This window comes from Pyrgilauda ruficollis, unplaced genomic scaffold (assembly GCF_017590135.1).
Source record: "Pyrgilauda ruficollis isolate IOZ18807 unplaced genomic scaffold, ASM1759013v1 scaffold28, whole genome shotgun sequence".
In the NCBI taxonomy this organism is placed as follows: Eukaryota; Metazoa; Chordata; class Aves; order Passeriformes; family Passeridae; genus Pyrgilauda; species Pyrgilauda ruficollis.
In genome coordinates this window covers 10,104,625-10,124,131 of record NW_024524155.1, presented here as the reverse complement: position 1 = coordinate 10,124,131, position 19,507 = coordinate 10,104,625, and the positions used below count along the sequence as shown (strand labels likewise).

The 19,507-nt window shown below is 41.5% G+C and overlaps 1 protein-coding gene across 1 annotated transcript in view; it reads left to right on the top strand.

The window, feature by feature from the left end:
- The window catches only part of PRIMA1 (proline rich membrane anchor 1), a 45,353-nt gene that overhangs the window by 25,444 nt on the left and 402 nt on the right, over window positions 1–19,507 (top strand). The window contains exon 3 of the mRNA XM_041472041.1: window positions 2,688–2,817. Within this exon, the coding sequence (XP_041327975.1) occupies window positions 2,688–2,817 (130 nt within the window). The remainder of the gene's footprint in view (window positions 1–2,687; window positions 2,818–19,507) is intronic.

Genomic DNA, 19,507 nt, shown 5'->3' with positions numbered 1-19,507 from the left:
ACCCAGGGTAATTTCTCATCACTGAGAGCTCATTCACAGCTGTGTGCTCAGCCCTTCTCCCCAGGTGCAGGTGATAAGCTGGGATGTGGGAGTCAAGCACAAGATGAAGAGGCTCCCCATCTCCAGGGAAAGCTGTGAGCCCCAGCCCAAGGGAGCTGGCACATCAATGCCTCCCTAGCATCAAGAGCTCAGTGTGGGACTCACTAGGAGGCTCCTCTCTGAAGATGTGGCTCTTCCCAGGCATCTTGCTGGTTCTTTGGGAAGTTCCCTTCTCAGCTGACATTCCTAGCTGCACAGAGGAGGCATCTGTGCAGGCCAGGCTCAGCCTTCCCATCGTTATAAGGGGATTAAATGCAGTCCTTCTTCAGAGAATAATTGTGAGGAGAAATGCATTAAGGACATAGAAATGCCAGGGTGTGAGGGCTATGTGAACACATACTGAGAAAGGCAGAAGAGCACATGGAACTGTGAGCTTATTGAAAAAGGAGTGGACATTTCAAAGGAAAACAAGATTAACACTGCATTAATAAGGAGTAGGAAGATAAAGTAATTTTAAAATTTGTGCTTCACCCTGATCCACTAAGGAACAGCCTTTGGTAGCTTCCAGCATGATTTCTTGTGCTTCTTTTTGGGTGCCCAGTCTGGACCAGTGGGGAAAGGAACTGAGCCAGGTGGATTAGGCATCACTTCCACATTAGCAATTCTTATTTTTCTGTCATTAATGACTGCATCTAGGAGTAATGTTTACTATTCCATCCCACATATATCTGTTTATTCTCTGTGTAAAAATACCATGACAAACCATCAAGGACTACATGGCATACAGACATGTGACAAGCCTGGCTTTATATCCTGTCTCTGCCATTTGTCAGTCTCATTTACTGTGCTGAAGAGCAGCTCAGTCTCACCACCATTTTGCTTTCTAACTAGGTTGGTTGATCCTGCCTTTGAAGAAGAACAAGGGCTAGAGAAGGATAGCCTCACTTCTCCCACCTTCTGTGCTCTCATCAAATTTTACACGGCACCTGCTGATCAATGTTTTTCCTTTTACTTCACTGCTCCCTTTTGTGTTTTTCAGGACAGCACCAGAAGGGTAGAGTTGACCTTGACACTGCCTGCTCCTTCATGCAAACATTTTGTCATCTTTGACATGCATGCTGTTCTGGAATCTAACAACATTGAAAAGTTCCAGAGAATATTAAAATCATTAGATTTATCAAAACACAGTAAATAGTTCCATCACCCACTGAAAGCAGATTTCCTCAACTGACATAGTAATAAAGTAGAAATTCAGTTGCTGGGGCACTCTAGAAGTGAACATTGTCAAAGAGGAAGCTGGGAACCACTCGTTGTCAAGCTGTTTGGTTTATTACTTTAATTGCTTCTTATGGTTCTTCACCTAGTCTTTTCCTAAAGTGCTGCTGTAGATTCCTTGGGGTAAATGTTGCCAACTCCTCTATACATCTCGCAATTGGAAAAAAGAAGTTTTCTCGGGAATTGTGTCATTCATTGTTTAATCTATTGAGTGATAATCTAAGGGTATGTGTATCTTTTCCTCAGAGGAGACAGAGCAGGTGTCACATCACAATAAATTATACTGGACTGATGATATATTTTAACTTGTGCAGCTATTTGTGATGTGTGCTGGACATTCAGAATATCAAATTAAACAATGAGACTCATAAAAGAGCCTTTTGCTATATTTCATTCTCTCATCTACTTAGTTGAGAATGTAGATAAAGACAGTCCCATCAACTGATTCATTATTAAATGCTACTTAAGGTGACCAAAATTCTCATGGAATTTATGTGGTTGCAGATGCTGTGCTTAGGCTCTCTCCTCCCCCTGCAAACTGATACTGCTCTAGGCATTGGCTGTTACTCACTGTCCTTCAGGAAATGTGCCCCCTCAAAGCTTGGGAAAAGGAACATAGCCCTGAAGGAAAATATTTTAACTAAATGTCACCAGATACAAAATATTTCTTGTTTTGAGTGGTACTTAAATAGACAATTCTAACGCTAAATATAATAAGAAAAATATAATAATATAATAATAAAATATAATAATAATAGCTTATATTTCCAAGTTTTCTTAACATATCTTGACAACAGGGCTTAGAATTCAAAGGTAGTGTAAAGGAAAATAAGATTGTCAACTATAATACTCTAAAATCAGTTAGTAAATGTAATAGAACTCATATTCTTTTAAAACAAATCCCCCTTCCTCATGCCAAGCTTACAGTGATATTAGCTACAATACAGATTGGTAGGCACTGCTTTGGCTCCCAACTAACCTCCCCTAATGGGGTTTGAAAACGTGCTCTTATCAGCATAATATCCCTCTCTAAAATTAAATCTGATGCAGCTGGAGATGGTGAATACAGAGGAAGAAGATGTTTCCCTCGGGTAGCATAGCTGAGTCTTTCTCCTTCATGCTGAGTACCAGGTTGTAGACAACACTGACACAGAGAACTTGGTCACCTGGGGACTCTGATAAGAAATATTTAGTACCAATAAGAGAAATTGATTGCTTGGGGAAAAGAAAGAAATGGGTCCTAAATGTGAAATAACATCTTTGCATGTATCTGTGATCCTTGTGTAGCGCTGTTGCGCAAGTAACTGAAGCGTATTTGATAATACCCTGTTGATTTGGGAGAATTAATGTATTTTTCCACTCTCTTTTTACAGCTCCCAAGTCTACCTTTTGTCCTACTGAAGAGACCTGGTGGCCAGGCCTGGTTATTATCATTGCAGTATGCTGCACCACACTAGTGTTCCTCTTTGTAGTTGTCATCATTTGCTACAAAGCCATAAAAAGGTAAGGCTCCAGAAGATTTTATTGTGCTTAGGGCAATGCAGCCCCACAGAGGCTGACCCAAGACTTGTCTCATGATATCATATTTAGTTTAAAGTCATCCAAAAAGCAAAATGCGTGCCGTAGTCAGTGTGTGTTTTCATTGGAAAGTCACTTCATGTACCGTATCCTGCATGTGTAAAGGGTGTAGTTCAATGCAGTCATGGGCAGAAGGAAGAGAAAAACTAGAAACAGAACAGAGCTACATTGTTCAGACTAATAAGAACTTGCCCAAAGTCAAATTGCTGCAGGGTCTTGGTGAATGTGGAGAGTTTTGGCTTGGCCCAGTGTAGAGGTAGGAAACACTGTACTGCTTGTATTTGAACAGCACTTCTGGTAATGTTCAAAATTTACATGTGGGATGTCAGATTCTTTGCCCAGGTCCATTTCTAATTTTAGCATTTCAAATTAATGTAAACCCTTATAACTCTAAGTCTACGGTAATATGTGTAGTTTTTCATTTGGAAACCATACTTCTAATTTATTCTTGTTTCAAAATTTTAACCTACAGATGAAATTCAAAACCTTTCAAGTGCTGATTTCGAAGAGAAAGTAATTTGTGGAAATTGTAGGCCAGATGGATAGAGGTTCATTTCTCCTCTGTTTTTTATAGTATGGCTCTGACAACATCCCACAGCTGAGTGTTTGTGGGGTCACTCTTTTATACTGTAAGGGTCTTGGCTGGGAGCTATTAGTATATCCAGGTGACCCAGCCTGCAGCAGAGAATGCAGGATTCCCATCCAAAGCTCTCTTGAGACACTGCAGTGACATCTGAATTTCAACTTGGAATACATGACAGTTTTTTTCAACTTCATGTTTTCTGAGTGATAATATTTTGGAGTGATGGAAAAAGGAAAATAAATGAAAACACTTTTCATGGAAAATATTATGTGCATGCAATGTGATTGCAAGATTTTTGTTGAGCCTCAGTGGGGATGTCACAATGGTGGAGCATTGGACATGATTTGTGGTTGTTGAAAAATTTATGCAGGATTTGAAAGAGCATCAAAAAGGGAGAATTCCACCAAGAGAAAGTCTCTATTTTAGTTCTTATTAAATTTACATAAGTATTTTTGCTACTCTAGTTTAGCTAAAATGAATGTTTATTATTTTGGGGGAGCTGGAAAGCTTTCACTCTAGCAACTGCACTTCAAAAAATTATCTTTGAGGGACTGAGATTGGTATCCAATTGAATTGGTAGCACAGTGCAAAGTCTCACACTTGTAGTTCCTGGTCTACCATTGCTGCTCATTTGTATTGGTCAACCCACTGCCAAATTGTGAATGATTCGTGTCAAGGCTGCAAAATATTTGTATGAGAGCAGTAACTCTCTAGGGCAACTTGTGCCTCACAAGGAATTGCTTTTCAAATCTGCTGTGATGCTGGTAGATATAAGCAATAGATGGGAGGAACAGAAATTAAATTAAAAGAGACAAATTTAGAGCTGCCTTGCAAAGGTTTGGGGAATTCACATACAGTCTCATGCTTCGTTTCAGTGCAAAATAATACCAATACTTGATGAAGACACCCATTATTTGTCAACAGTATGAATATCAACCTACCAGTCAGCTGCTTGAACAGGCATTAGGCACAGAGAAGAGTGGAAATTCCTCTTAGATCTTCTTATTTTTGACATTCACACTGCTGACAAATGCTAAGCTGAAAACTGTTCAGATGTGGAATGGACAGCTATGAAAGAAAATCGTATTAATTATAATTTTACAGGGTAACTAGAGCATTTCTTTTCATCAATGAGTCCTTGCTAAGACAGTTCTGCTAAAAGAATGCCCTAGAGGGCCTGGCAGCATTCCCCAGTAGTTCAGGTTTCTTGATCCACTGTAAAAGATATCTCTCAATAAATGCTGGGTTATAGGATCAGACACTTCACACGAAAAGCATCTCTGGCTTCAACACGGTATTATTACATATTGTTGAGCTGAATTTGCTTTAGCTAATGTGAGAAATCCTTCACTCTGTTTTTTGCTGGAAGGTAGAAGTGACTAGAGAAAGAGTAAGGGGATTAATCTGGGTGATGCTGAAGCCAAGAGTTCCTCCAGTGTGTTCCCAGCATTGGGCTCCATAACCATGCTCTGCCCTGTCCCTTCTCATACCTCATCCCACCAGCTCTCCTCTGCCCTCCTCCTCCTGGGCCCTCCTTCCTGCACATCTTCTGGAACTGGGACTTCTGTCACCGCAGCACCTCCGACAAATCTGTCTCCTACCTCCACTGGAGAGGTGCTGAAGAGTGAAGTAATAGCAGTCCTCTGGCTGTAGGGTATAACAAGGGTTAAATGCTTTAGTAGGGAAGTGCAGGCAGGGATTTATTTCCATTGAGTCTGGCTTTGTAGTATTAATCCCTCACTTTCATAAGAATCAAATTTGGAGCAAAAAGGAAAAGAAAAATCCTATTGTGCTTAAGTTGAAATCTCATTTACTGGTTTCAAAGGGCCAGACCCAGTCAAACTCTCTTATGTCTGCTTTGCTGTAGCAGGAAGAGAGGTAGTGACCTCAAGGTATCATAACTCAACTGTGTTTTTATTCAATATATATATATATAAACTGTGTCTTCTGGGGTAGTTTGTTTTCCTTCATAAAAGCTAAAACTTCAGTGTATCACCAACTTTAGCCACTAAGGCAATTTGTAATTAAATACAGCCTAGCGGATTGGTGCTTCTTTGTATACAATAACTACCAGAACCAAGCAAGTATGCTACTGCCTCCATCCCTGCTTCTACCCTGGAAATACTCAGGTTCTTCCATATGAAATGGTCATAAGAAGTGCTGAAATCCATCCCAGTGATTGGAATTGACCTCTCTGGTCCACGAGGGAACTTTCCATCAAGTTGCTTCCATCAACTTTAATACTCAGTTCAACTCAGAGTTGAACTTTTAGGAAAACACATATGGAGTGATAGTTCAAAGGTGCTTCAAGCAACTTCTAAATTTCCTCTGTGTGCTGCTGGTGACTGCAGCATTGGACACTACATGAGTGGCACCCCAGGTACCGATGTGTGCTGCTGCAGAGGTCAAGCGCCAGGGGAGCCACACCTGCTATTATGTTGTGCTGCAACATAAAGAAAGCCCTCAGTTTGGCAGTGGAGGAATAACTGTTTTCTATGGTCTTGGTGTTAGGGTATTTCCACTTTTTAAAAAATATGTAGTTTTTCTTTTAAGAATCTTTTCCATAGCACATCAGAAAAAAAATAGCAATAGTAAGTCAGCACCATCTGTGACATTTGTAGATTTCTAGGACAGATTCAGTGTAAGCAAGTGTAAGCAGTGTAAGTGGGACTTTCCCATACATTTCATGGATTAAAAAAAGGGATCTCACAACCAGTGATTTCTGTAACACATAGAAAGAGTAGATTAATAACTGCTTCAAAATCTAGAGTGCTTCCAATTCTCTAACATGTCTTTGTCTGTGAAAACCTGCCATTCTCACTCTTTCCCCAAAAGACTGTAATCAAGAAGTAAAAGCTGGAGGTCTAAAGACAATCCATAAACAAACACAGGGTGGAGAAAACCAGATTATTTCAGTATTATGTGATTTTTGGGTTTGGAAAAGTGCACCGTGAATGCCAGCAGTTCTAACAAACCTTCACCTGGTGTAAATCAATGCAGATTCAAAAACAGTCGGTGGAATTCAATTCATTTTAATCAGCTCTGGATGTGACTGTCTCTTAAGCTTTTTTTAACATCGCAATTACCTGAATAATAGTAAGGCACTAAGACTAGAGGGAAGAGGGAAGTAAACACAGTAAAGAGGATTAACGAGAGTTGTTTGGTAAATAAGCAACTGAGATGGGGGAGAGCGGGGACATGCAGTGTGTAATCCTATTGCTGCAGCTCACTGGTGTGTCAGTGTCTGTGAGGGGAGTAAGATATTTACATAAAAGGGAAAAATAAATCCCTGGCTCCCTGTATAAAATTAAGATAAGAGAGCCATCTGTCAAACCTCGAAGGGGAAAGCAAAGCTGAGCATCCTGGTCTTTATGACAAGTGATGTGCCAGCTATTCAACCTGTCAGGGAGTGTTTCAGATGGCTTTCAAACATGTGAAAAATATATGCTCAGAATCTCTGGAACATCCCTATAGTCTGAGATGACCCATGAGCAGGTCACTGTGCCTGGTGATGTGGCTCCTTGGTTCTGCTGAATTTCAGGTAGGATGGATCCATCTGTTCTCGGATGTACTGCAGGGTTTGCTGCCAAAGAGCCCTCCTGCTAGATCAGCAGGGAAAGTGGGCTGATGATAGCCAAGCCCTACATGATATACCTTTTATTCACTGTTCTAACTTTGTGAAGCCACTGTTTTATATGTGTCTCACAGCCTGAGAAAAAGGTACCATAAATGCCTACATAGGCACTTCCTTAGGTAGGTGCTGAGTTCACCTTCAAATAATAATTAAATGGAAGAAAATATTGTACTGAAATAAAATGACAGGTCATATTTAAACTGTCTTAAAATTCATTGCTCAGGTATTTTTAGGGTGCTTAGCATTGTGTATGATTTATGGCCCCTGTATACTGCAAAATCTAGTTTCAGAAGCAGGAACAAGGTTCTGAATTTTGGCTTTGTTTAGCAAGATACTTGCAAGGGGAATACACTGAGACTTTCTTAAGGAGGCTAAGAACCGGCAGTGGGGGTTGTAGTGAGGGTTCCTCCATGGTGCAGGGATTTATGTCCCATTAAAAAGATGATAGCCCTGCACTTTTTCCCCAGTCACTTTTGTATCATTCACTCCCCCAAAGAGAAAGAACTGTGTAGTCCTCTACATGGTCATCTCCTATGAGCCACTGAGACTAAGCATGATCTATTGCAAAATCAGCATTAATTGCAACAAAACAGTGCTGTTTAGCCTGAGCAGAGAAGACAGAATCCTAAATGTACTTAATTGCTTTAAAGAGCAATTCACAGCATGACTGATGACAGACAGGTCAAGGTGAATTGAAATTGTTAATCTCTCCTATTCTCCCTGACATGTTAGAGGAGTTTGTACTGAAATGGTGCCTTAATTCCTTGCAGATGAAGGGAAAGACAGTAATTACTCAGAAGGTAGAGTGAGATAGTTGGCGGAAAGGATAGGTTTAGAACTACTGTTTGAGTGGGAGGCACCCAAAGGGAAGAAGAGGGTCTGTGGGGGCAGATCTCTGTGCCTTTGATGCAATTAATTGATGCCTGACCAGATCAGCTCTGCAAAGGGATCAATACCTAAGAAGTCATCCCTAAGAATCATAGAAAGGCTCTGGGAATGTTACTGAGGGCAGCTGAGAAAAAGGCAGACTTTAATCCAGATATTTTGGAAAAGTAAGGAAAAGATCTTTGCATTGTGGCCTGATTCCACTGTCTGAATGTTGATGTTTATCAACAACAGGATTAGTATCTACCACTGAACACCACTGTCCAGGTCTTCTGTCACCTCTAACCAAAGCCTAACATGCCCATGTGTTGCTTACCCTCTACGCCTAATCATCTCCCAGTGGTGAATTGACTCCCATCCTGGGAATGAGGCTGCAGATGATCTACTAAATACAATTTAAATATCTTGAGCAACCAGTCTTTCTGCAGGAGATCCCATTTTTTAATAATCGAGAAATGAGTTTGTGAAATCACAGGATGATAGAGGTTGGCAGGGACAGCTTGAAAGCATCTAATCCAAACTTCTGCCCTAACAGAGTCAGCTAGAGCAGCTTGCTTATGTCTGTGTCCGGCTGGGTTTTGAATATCTCCATGGATGGAGAGTTTTGTTGGTTTTCTTGTGTTCTTTCAAATTTATCACTATTTACTAAACTAAATGTAGCCTTGCCTGATGAAAACTGAGTGCTAATGCAAGGAAAATCAATTGTTCTACCAAAGAGTGTTGAAGTCTTGATGTTGGTTGTGCAACAGTTTTGAGGGTAGTATTTATGAGACAAGCTGTTGAGGAGTTTTACAGCTTGACCCAAGCCCAGTGGAGATGCCAGAGCTCTGCTGTATTTATTCTGCTGATTCAGTGGCATCAGTGGGGATTTTGGACAGGGGACTGGTAGTGTGTACTGCATGAGGTTTTTTGGGTGCATCAGGATGGAGAAGGATTAGTGTAATTTTTTAAGTAGAATAGCAAAAGTATTGCAACTACTTGTTAGGCTCTTTTGACAGTTCAAGGGCTGATGAGTGAAGTGGAAAAAATAGCCTTTTACTTGGAGGGATGGCTCAGCCAAGCCACATGGGCACTGCTGTGCAGAGCAGTTTGTTTTGCCCCTGTCTGTGCAGAATGTGTTGGTCAGAAAAGCAGAAGGATCTGCTCTTCAGTGCTGTCAGTCTAAGATTTTTATAAGTACTACATATTTTCGTAACTGTTGTAGGGCAGGATTGCTCTGTTCTCTTCTAAGTTATGCAAACTCACAAATTCTGCTAGGGAGAAGTTTTGTGGTCATAAATGGATAAAATGCTCCACTGTTTCTCATAGTCAGGAACACTGAAACCCTCCAGGAGGCTTTAGTCTTTAGCATAAAAGAAGTGGTCCAGTTGCTTCACAGAAAAGTCTCTTATGGATCGTTATGCACTTGTTTACTCCTAATTTGTGATATAGTGACAAAGCTGCCAGCAGAAGTCTGTGGAGAATTATGGTCTGTCCTGTGACAAATGAATTTTTCAGTGTGACCAGAAACAAACTTGCCATTTTTTCTGTTTTCTACGGCAGATGAGCGTGCCACATTAAATGGGCAGAAGTCTACCCATACAGCCAAGTGTTGTTGAGAGTTACTGCCTCAGTGCACCCTCTGATAGCCATGGGTGGATTTTACACACTTGTGGCAGAATATAATGCTCATGCTGGTCTAATTATATTGGTTGCAGCATTCCTGATTTACCCCAACACAAATACTAGTTAATATTAACAAGTTAACAAGTTAATACTAGAGCTTTGAAACATATAGGAGAGGTGCAAGGCTCACCATGATCTTTTTATTGTATTTTTTCCTAAAGACAAAAAATACATTTTTCTTAGGCATTCATTTAATTTTTTAGCCAGTCATACTTTTTGCAAGCTGATGTGAGAGTGCTTGTGGCTGACCATGTGGGTGAAAAGCCAAAGCTGTGGCTGTGGCATACCCAGCACAGTGTGCAGAGACATTTGAATAAACTTTCTGTCTTGATTATCTGGAGCATCTGAGCTTAGGACTGAGCTTAGAACATGCAAGAACCCAGCAGCAGCAGCCTGCAGTCCCTGGGTCAATATTTTTTTTGACTCAGAGAAAATTGTACCCATGGTAGTAGAGAGGGGGTGTAGATCCATACTCCAGTCCTTATCACCCAGAAATTCCCTCTGCACAGAAATAATCCCATGGAAACCTCCTTGCTGACCTTATTGCCCCCTTTTGCTTTCCACAAAAGTTTTGCAGTGCATTTTTAGTAAAGCCTGATTTCTCCACTGGCTGAACTGCAGCTCCTGGTGAGTTGAGCTGGTTTTGAGGGTCTCAGCTGAAGAGAGATCACATCTCACACCCCCTCACCTTGTTCTGCTGTTTGCTCCCTTCAGCTAAATTGCCCAGAGAGAAAAGGCACAGACAGGTCCCCCTCTGCATATCTGTGACACTCATGGGGTGCACATCAATCACAGCCACACCTGAGCCCCTTGGACCTGTGCTGCCACTGCTTGAGGGGCTGCACACTCTGATTTCTGCCACCTCTGCCCTTCCTTCTCCACAAGCCCTGTGCTTAGTGCTCAGTATTTATCGTGCTGTGGGGTTGCTAAGCAGCACACAGCTCCCTGCTCGGAGAGCCTTGCGCTGAAGGCGAGACACGCGGTAGGTCAGCGTGGGCAGAGCTGGGATGGGAGAAGATGGTATCTGCTGGGGTGGTCCCTCTCCATGACACCCTTGCCTTGCTCTCACTCCAGAGTCCCCTCCATCAGCAGGCACATGGCCACCCACTCTGTGTGGCTGGGCTGGAGAAAGATGCTGCTGGTTTGTCCATCTTGGAGAGCTGTTGGCTAATTAGTTGTGTCAGAGAATGTTCGTGGGGATGAGCGTCACAGCATCTGTTCCCCAAGCTCATGCCAGGTGATGGAGTGAACAGAGGGGTCTGATGTGTGTGAACAGCTGTAAGAGTCTGATCCCAGATGTGTGTGAGGTAGGAGTGAGAAAATAGGGTCATTCCTCATTCCATTTGAAAGAGGCCATGAGAAGAGGACCCACATGGAGAAATTGTGCTGCCTTTGACGTCTGCTTTTTGAGGCAGTGGCATGAAACCTTTATGAAAAATGTTAATACTCCCAAGCAGCTGGAACTGTAGTTTCTTTCTTTCACTTGCTCTGAGCCCTGAGAAGCCAGTGTGGAGACTGGCTCAAATTCTTCCTCAGAAATTGTCCCCAGTTACAATTGTCTAAAGCTGCACAAAACTAAACTTTTGCATAGATATCAAAGTGAGCAGGACTTGCTGGTTTTCCTGTCTCTTCATGGACTTGCCCCATTGCACACCTGGAGCATGGGAAGGCTGGGACCATCCTGTGAAGTCCATGGACATTGTGTTTGCATTTGTCCTGCAAAGAGCAGGGTCTGGCTGTGAAGACTCTTCATTGTGAGTGGAGAAAGACAGAAGCAGGTGCATGAAAAATCAGTGGTCTCAGTCTGGTTGAAGGCAGAGACAGATTGCCTCAAGTGCAAAGTGATCTAGATAACTGCAAAGGTCAGTTAATTTTATGAGTTTTAATTTTCTTCTCAGCTCCTTGCATTTATTTGTGTTGCAGACACTCTTCTTTCAAAGACATTTCTGTAAGAGAAGATCTGCAGGGAATTTTTGTTGATCTCAACAGAAATTTATCATAATATTTAAATAATGTTGTGAGATTTTATTTAAATGATTCTATGAAATAGCAGTAGCTTCATTCTTCATTCTTCCATCATTCAAGTTGTGCCTATGTTTGACAGTGATTAAATGGCAAGGTAGTTATCTGCATTCAGCAAAATATCTGGACACAAAGTACCATAATTTGGGGAATGGAAAAGTCCATTGCCTAAAATGCCAGTATCTACAGGCACTTGACTGATGAGGGGCATACTGTCCTTGAGAGAGAGCAAGAGAGCAGAGAAGAGCAGCCCTTGCTCATCTCCTTTCTCTGTCCCTTATTATTTCAAGCCCACATTTTTCTAGTACTAATGCCCACCCTGATCCAGAGCACAGGCTTTAACACCCATTCATTTTGCAAACATGGTAGAGAATTCCTGTTCTTTTTTCCTCTTCCACTCTCCCTTCCAATATGGACATGTTTTCATAAGGACACCTTCTAATATTTCTCCAGTTTTCCTAGTTAATGTTCATTAAGCACTTTGAAGATAGCAAGCATTGAATAGTTGTTCAACCTTGTCCAGAAGGTCTAGAGAATTTTAAAGAACTAAGAGAGAGATCTAGGTTTGGGTTGCCACTAGTGTTATTGTATTACAGAGTGGCAAATACGTTTGTTGCCCTCATGCCAGCACCTGTGAGAACATGTATATCTCAGTTTTGTGGGGGCAGATCATGCCTAATGCAGTAGAGTTACAAATAATCCCACTGTTCTGGGATGCATTTTCCAATCCCAGGCTGGTTCTGCAGTGCTTAGCAGAGCGTGGTGCAACATGGACTGAACTCCATGACTGTGCCTTAGCTGCCTGCACTGCTCTGCAACAGGACAGGCCTTTGAGGAGCAGGAGTGTGCCCAGCTCATCCCCAAAGGGCACTGCCAGTGCATAGTCCACTGCCAAGCATGGCCATGGCCATCCTCCAGACATGTTTTGGCTTTGTTCAAAGTGCCTTCATTTCATGCATTTAATGTCCTTTTTAAAATTTATTTTTTATCTTGTTTAGTAGCTTTTTGCCAATATGAAAAGCTGGCATTATGAGTTCATTTTTTTTTTACATTAGTCCCCTTCATTTTTCTCCTTTTATAACCAAAACATATTGACAGTGTATTCTACACTGAGAACACCCAATGGATAATGTCAGCTGTAATATCCCTCCAGTCAATAAAACCTTTTAAAGATCATTAGAGGGAATGCAAAGAATGGGTTATTATGTGAGGGGTCACTGAAAGTACTTTTATCAATTATGTCAGTTAATTGTCCAGCATCATAATAATAAAGCTGCTTCTCTTCCTTAAGATTGGTTTTATGTAGGAGCATAATTCTGAAGTTAGCTTAATTGAAGACTTGGTAGGAAATGAGATTTCATCCATCACCTTTGTCTCCCAGGGACAGATCTTCTTCCTGTGTAACATCAGAACAAATCCTCCTCAAGTCCAACAAAGTCTGTGGAATTACTCTGACTTTGCACTGCTGAAAATAAATGGAGACTAAATTCCACTTCTTAAATTTCACATGTGGCTCAGCAATCTACTGTATCTACTTGCAATCCGAACAGTCCAAATCCTCCCTTTAGATATACCCAGAGTGACTGCAGCAGGCTGAGAGAGATCTCTTCTGCAGAAAGAGATCTGCCCCATGCTTTGCAGCCCGAGTGCAGCTCAGGGACCCTCTTAAGTGCTGATGAATGGCTGCCCAGCAGTATGGGTTGTTTTTTTCCCATGAGAGAAACACTCAGCAAAGGCTCAATCCATGCACAGAGAGGGGAATTTGAGTGTGAACCATCCCAAAACAGAAATCGCCCACATGCCAGCAGGGCTTCAATATACTCCAGGAGCTGGTCAGCTAAAATTGGCTGTGAGGCAGAGCCGAGTTAGCTGTAAATCACAGGCTTAAAACACTCACGTGAACAGCCAGAGGAGAAGAAGCTCTCCTTGGGAGTTGGTGTCTTGGAGCTATGTCAAGCTATCCTGCAACATGATTTCCAGGGCTGTGAAAGAGACTTTCTCTTTTTGCATAATCATCCTAGCACTATATAGAGCAGTTGTACAGTTGTACAGATCTTCTCTCCCTCTTCACACAAGACAGACAGAAAAGATCTGAAGATGTTAAAAATTTTATGGTTACTTGCTCTTGTAAATATTATTTATCATCTGACCACTGGTTCAGTTTGGCTAAGATTGAAGTACTCAAAGGTCTCTAAGGAAAGAATGGCCTTTTCTGATTCATAAAAGACTTTTTATTTGTTTTCATAAGGGGCAAAGGGGCAATGCAGCTTGAGGAAAGAGTACTCCATCAAATGTCTAAAACTGAAAATAACCCAATATACATAGCCCTTTCAAATGCTGCAGGTAATATCATCCAAGATACCTATAACACTTCCTGGTTTGGAAGAGTAAGTTAAAAAAATCATATATTGTGATAAAAAGTAATAAACACTGTGACAAGACAGTTTGTAGGTCTTTTAGATGCTGGACTATCCAAGTAACCTGAGTGGAGATGGAAATATGGGTGATACATGTAAAAGCCTTGGGAGACAAACAGAGCTGTAGTGAGTGTGTTGCTAAAAGTTGTCCAGATGGAGCTGCTTTTTATTATAACTGTAAAACATTTGCTTTGTATGTGGGAGGCAGTAGAGCCAGTAACCTCTTCCTACAAGTAATGAATAGTGTACTGCCTGTTTTCTGGACAGATAGATGGTCACATATGGCCATTAGCTAATTTGATAGAGAAAAACTAAGGTTCCAGAGAATTTTCATCATTAGGGTTTCTTCTTTGACTTCTGTCTTTACATTGTCAAATAAAATAAATCCAGTCTGATTTTTTTTTCATGTGTCTCTGAGACAGTGACAGGTCAGAATGTGACTCTTTCCATGATTCTGAAGATTTTCACCAGAGAAGCGTCCTCCTCCAACATGAACCCCGTATGTCTAAGCCATAGCACCAGGCTGGCCAGCAAGGCTGGTTGTGTGTGGCTGCACACAAATTTAATAGCTGTGTCCCTGAAAGCAACTGTTTTCCATGCACTGAACTCCTCTAGCAGGAGTCCTGTTCACAAACCAGTCATAGGAAGCGACTTGTCCCACCACTTGCTCTCATGGAAAGTGATTCACCTCTGATGACTGAGGCCAGCATGAATCAAACAGTTGTTTGATGGGCACCCCCAGTACTGAGCTGTAAACAGCCTCCATTCATGTTCTTTATGTTCTTATAAACATTCAGATTATGCAGAGTGATGGTCTGTTGAATAACATGACAAAATGTATTCTTCCATTCCTATCTGCTAAATAAGGATGTATTTGAAGTGTGACTGTAGCCCACACATCATCATGTCTGGGCTCCAGCAGTGAAGTCTAGCCTGGAGCTCTCAGCAGAGCTGCCACAGGTACTGCTAGCATCCTAGCCCTGGAGATGAAGCTGATTGGAAATAAACTACACAGATATCTACCCTGATTCTTGGATAACTTTTTGTAACCCAGAAAGATGCCACTGCAGCTTGATCTCTACGGGTATATAGGTAGCTTGGATATTTCTGTGTGTTTCTATTTATATGTCCCCTGAGGACAGACTAATCCTATGAAGCAAATGGGTGTGTTGTATGAGACCCAATTTTATTGAAAGTTGCTATCTTTTGTGTGTTGATAGCTAACGAAATAGAGAATAATTAGATGGTTATGGTTATGGAGAAGAGCTTTGAGATCACTGCACATGTAAGTGAAATAGCTCTCTGATTTGCCCTCTCCCTTCAGCCACTTTGCCCCAGAGATTAGCACTCAACCCAGCACATGCCAGCACCAGAAATGGGGCTGCAAAATGGAGCTTCCCAGAGAACTTTGTTCAGGAGTGAAACAGCAATCTGGAGAGAGACAAGCTCTTTACGTGCTACTAAAGGCACCTTCCTGAGAGGAACTGAAAACACAAAGGGATTTTTGGCATGGGCACCCTGTACATTGGCACAGATACAATTGTGCAAAGACAGTCGGGAGATGCCTCATAGCTTTCACCTTTAGTAAAATCTGTCAGTTGATACTGATACCCATACAGTGCAATCTTTCATGTATATACATAAATAGAGATTTTTGCAGTTGGCCTTTACAATTTTCAGTTTTGTACCACTGCTCAGCAAAGAGTGAAGTTTTACTTTGAACTTCTGACTAATGGTAATCCTCTCCTACAATGTATACCAAAAAACCAATCTTTGCTCCTCTAACGATACCTGAAAAGAAGAATGATCCTCTATTCCTGTTTTGGAAGAAATAGGATATGTATTTCCCCAGACAATAATCCAGGGCAGCAAATCCCCAAGTGGAGACAGGTGTCTCCTGGCAGTGCTGAGTCGGGTATGGGAACCCCAGAAGGAGGTGAATTTGAGATCCTGTCATGTCTCTGCTGCCAGCCCAAGGTCACCCCTTCCTAGCTTAATTGGATTTCCTTGGAACCCAGCCTTCCCAGATACTGGACTGGATGCACTGGCACTCAACAGAGACATTGCTATGGAGGTAGTTAGTTAGAAAGAGGTTTGCAACACTCAGATTGTCTTATGAAATCAGGTTTTATTCTAAACTCTCATGCCTTTCAAGCATGAAGCACCCGGAAGTGTATGAAATGTATATTGCAATGGGAGTTTTAAACTCTCGGGTAGCTTACTGTTCTGGACAAAACTTCAGTTCCCATGTCCAAGTGATTTTATTCTTCTCAAAGTTTTATTAAGCCTATAATGAGGTGTGATAAAGTCATGATTAAATGAACAGTCTGCTCTGGTTTTACTTGATTTTGTCTGAGTAGTCACAATCAGAGATTTTCTGAAGTGTGTACAAATGGGACACGAGGAGAAGCCCTCTCCTAGTACTCTATCACGTAATTGCCTTACAAACAGTAGGTCTGTGCCAAATTACACAGTAGCCAAAGCTGGCAAGGAGAGTTTTGCCAAATATACAAACTAAGTTTTGTGACTAGACATGATAAAGGGCCAAAAACTATGTTTCCTCTAACAAATTTTTTAAATGTACAACATAAAAATTGTGTTTGAATATGCATTGACCTTTATCCAGGACTCCGCAAAGGATTGGTACAAGCCAATGTGACAAGCCAGTATGAAATTCTTTGATAAATAAGATGTATAATGTGATCAGAACCTCATCTGAAATTTTAGCTTGATGTGTGAAATACACTGTTAAACAGCTGTTTGATGCTTTCTTGATTTTAGGACTCGCACAAGTTAATGCATGCATGGTGGAGAGGTCATTGTGGACTCTGAGGCATCATTTCAGGCGTGTGCTAAGCTGTACAGAGTTGCATGGCCAGAGTTTCATTCACAGATGTTTGGCATGAAGACCCAATTTGTTTGCTAAACAATGTATAGCAAATTATACTGTAAAACAATGCAAACCACTTATTAGTGAAAAGCCTGTTTCGCCTGCCACCAAGTGAGTATGTCACAGATATGAATAGTTCCCTACTAATTTCCTCACTAATTTGAAACATCCCTTTAACCAATCAAGAGGAACCCTGGAATGGAAATGCATAAATGCATGTCCATACTTATCATCTGAAAGGGGGCTTGGAGTATTACACTTTGGAAGATCATGCACAGTTTGGCATATTAGGTAGAAAATAGGATAAAAGGTGTGCAAGAAACTTTGCATGCTTGGATCTCAACAGTGAACAAAAATTGGAATAAAAAGAGTTAGTGGCACAGAGCCAGTGGCACACAGAAGGCCAATGGCCTAATGCAAGAGGGCCCTTGAAAAATCACAACAAGCCAAAAGGACTTTGTATATCTAAATACATGGGCCAGTTTAATCACAGTGACAAGTGCATACCAGTGTGCCAAGCCAGTGATTTAAATGGTGTAACTGGGGCAAGTCTGACCCCAAATCCCTGCCTGTTGTGAATTTGAAAACAAATTGAGAGAAGGAGTTAAACAGAGCAGTCTCTAAGCCCTAACTTTTGCATCTAACAATAGTCTTTTCATTGAGACTCAGGAAAATAAGTGCTCTGTTTTGCTAGCACTAACCCTAAGCAATTGATAAGGCAGAAGCAGAACCTTGATAAAATCTCCATTCCCCTGTCTGCAGGCTCTGAAAAAATACTCTTCCATTGCATGCAAGTGGTGTGATATCCCTGGCAACCTGTCTAGCAGGGTCTGCAGAGAGATCTCACCATCTGGGTGCCTCCTCCAATCCACCCAGGTCTGTGCTGGGACACCAGCCTAGGGAGGGAAAGTGCAAATTTCAGGACAACTGAAGCAGTGCATCTTAAAATCACTACTAGAAAATGCAAAAAATGTAGATAAAAATGAGAGAAAGACATTTTTTAACATAAAGAAAGAAGAGGAAGTCTAGACAGGGAAAGAAAATGGAACTGGAGAGGTGCAGAAACATAGGAGACCAAAGAAAGAAGGAGTAAATAGGAGAAAAAGAGCTAGTAAAAGTGGCCAAAATGTCTTCATTTTTTAGCTGTTGATAGGTTTTGAACTGGGAGAAAAGAAAAACAAAAGGAGTTTTGAAAGCAGCAGAAATGTTTAGACAGCCACACCATTTTTCCTGCTCTGAAAAAAAAATAAGCACTGCCGTCAGATTCTCCGTTCGTCCTGTCAGGGATGTGGCATGGTGGATGTGTGCTTTCAGTGTCACAGAAGACCCACATGACCTTGTTTCAGATGCAGACAGGCACTACATGTTGAGCACTGAAAAACAGTTTATCAAACCCCTTAGCCTCCTTAACTCTTAGTCTCCCCTTCCATTTCCTTCTCTAATAGCTGGAATCATAACTAATATTAACTCTTACCAGGTAGAGAGGCACAAAATATCACAATCAGAAGTATTTTATTTGAGATTACAAGCAAACAAATTTACCTACCTGTAATCACTGTCCATAAAGCTTTCATTAATACTGAAATTAAATATCATTAACCATTTTTTATTAATTGCTGTTTGTTTTGTTAAACATTGTCAAGAACAATAGCACAGAATGACTGTTGTTATACATGTATCTGGTCCTCTTTTTGCCCTCAGCAACACCTTAAACTCAAGACACTCATGTCTGAAATATCTGTGTGGAAAGCACAAAGCTTTTTTCCTCCTGCTATGTTTAAACCATCAAGTTAAGCCACTTTTGAAAAGGGAAGTTACAAGATGGAACATGGTCTGTTACAGAACTTAAGCTCAGGTTTCCCTTTGCAGAGTAACTATAAAATCCTAAATAAATTATTCTGCTCTGTGATGTACAGATGCTTGATAGATTTCTGCACTTGTTGAGAATTTCCTGAATTTTCTCACAATTAACACATGATCCTGGACTATGTTAGCAAACAGTAGGAGTGGCCACTAAACAAAACAAGAAGGTGGTGGTGCTGGAAGGTCACAGCAGGCACCATGTTTCAGTCACTAGCTCAGACACCTAGAACATAGACACCTCTATCTGGCTAGCAGACTAGCCTGCCTTTACTGACAGTGCAGGGAAACACAAATGCCCTGGGCACAAAGCATCTGACATTTTTTGGGTATCCACTTTAAGCTGTTCTGAATCTTGTTTAAAAGTGCCTGTTTTTCTTCACTGGCTGTGGAGATTGTCTGGGTGGTCACCACAGGTGTACATATCTGCACTGGTCAGTGAGTTCACTCCCAGTGACTGAACACGGTGGTGTTCTGATGACTGGTGAGGGACTTGGGTCCTTGGTGGACATGACTGGTCATCATCCCTGTTTGAAGGATAAGACACTTTGAGGAGAAAGATCATGACTGCCCCAAGGCAGAGCCCAACCCAGCACCCAGCCCGGCATCCCAGCCTGTGCTCCAGAGATGAAGGTGGCAGTGGAGGACATTCCTTCCAG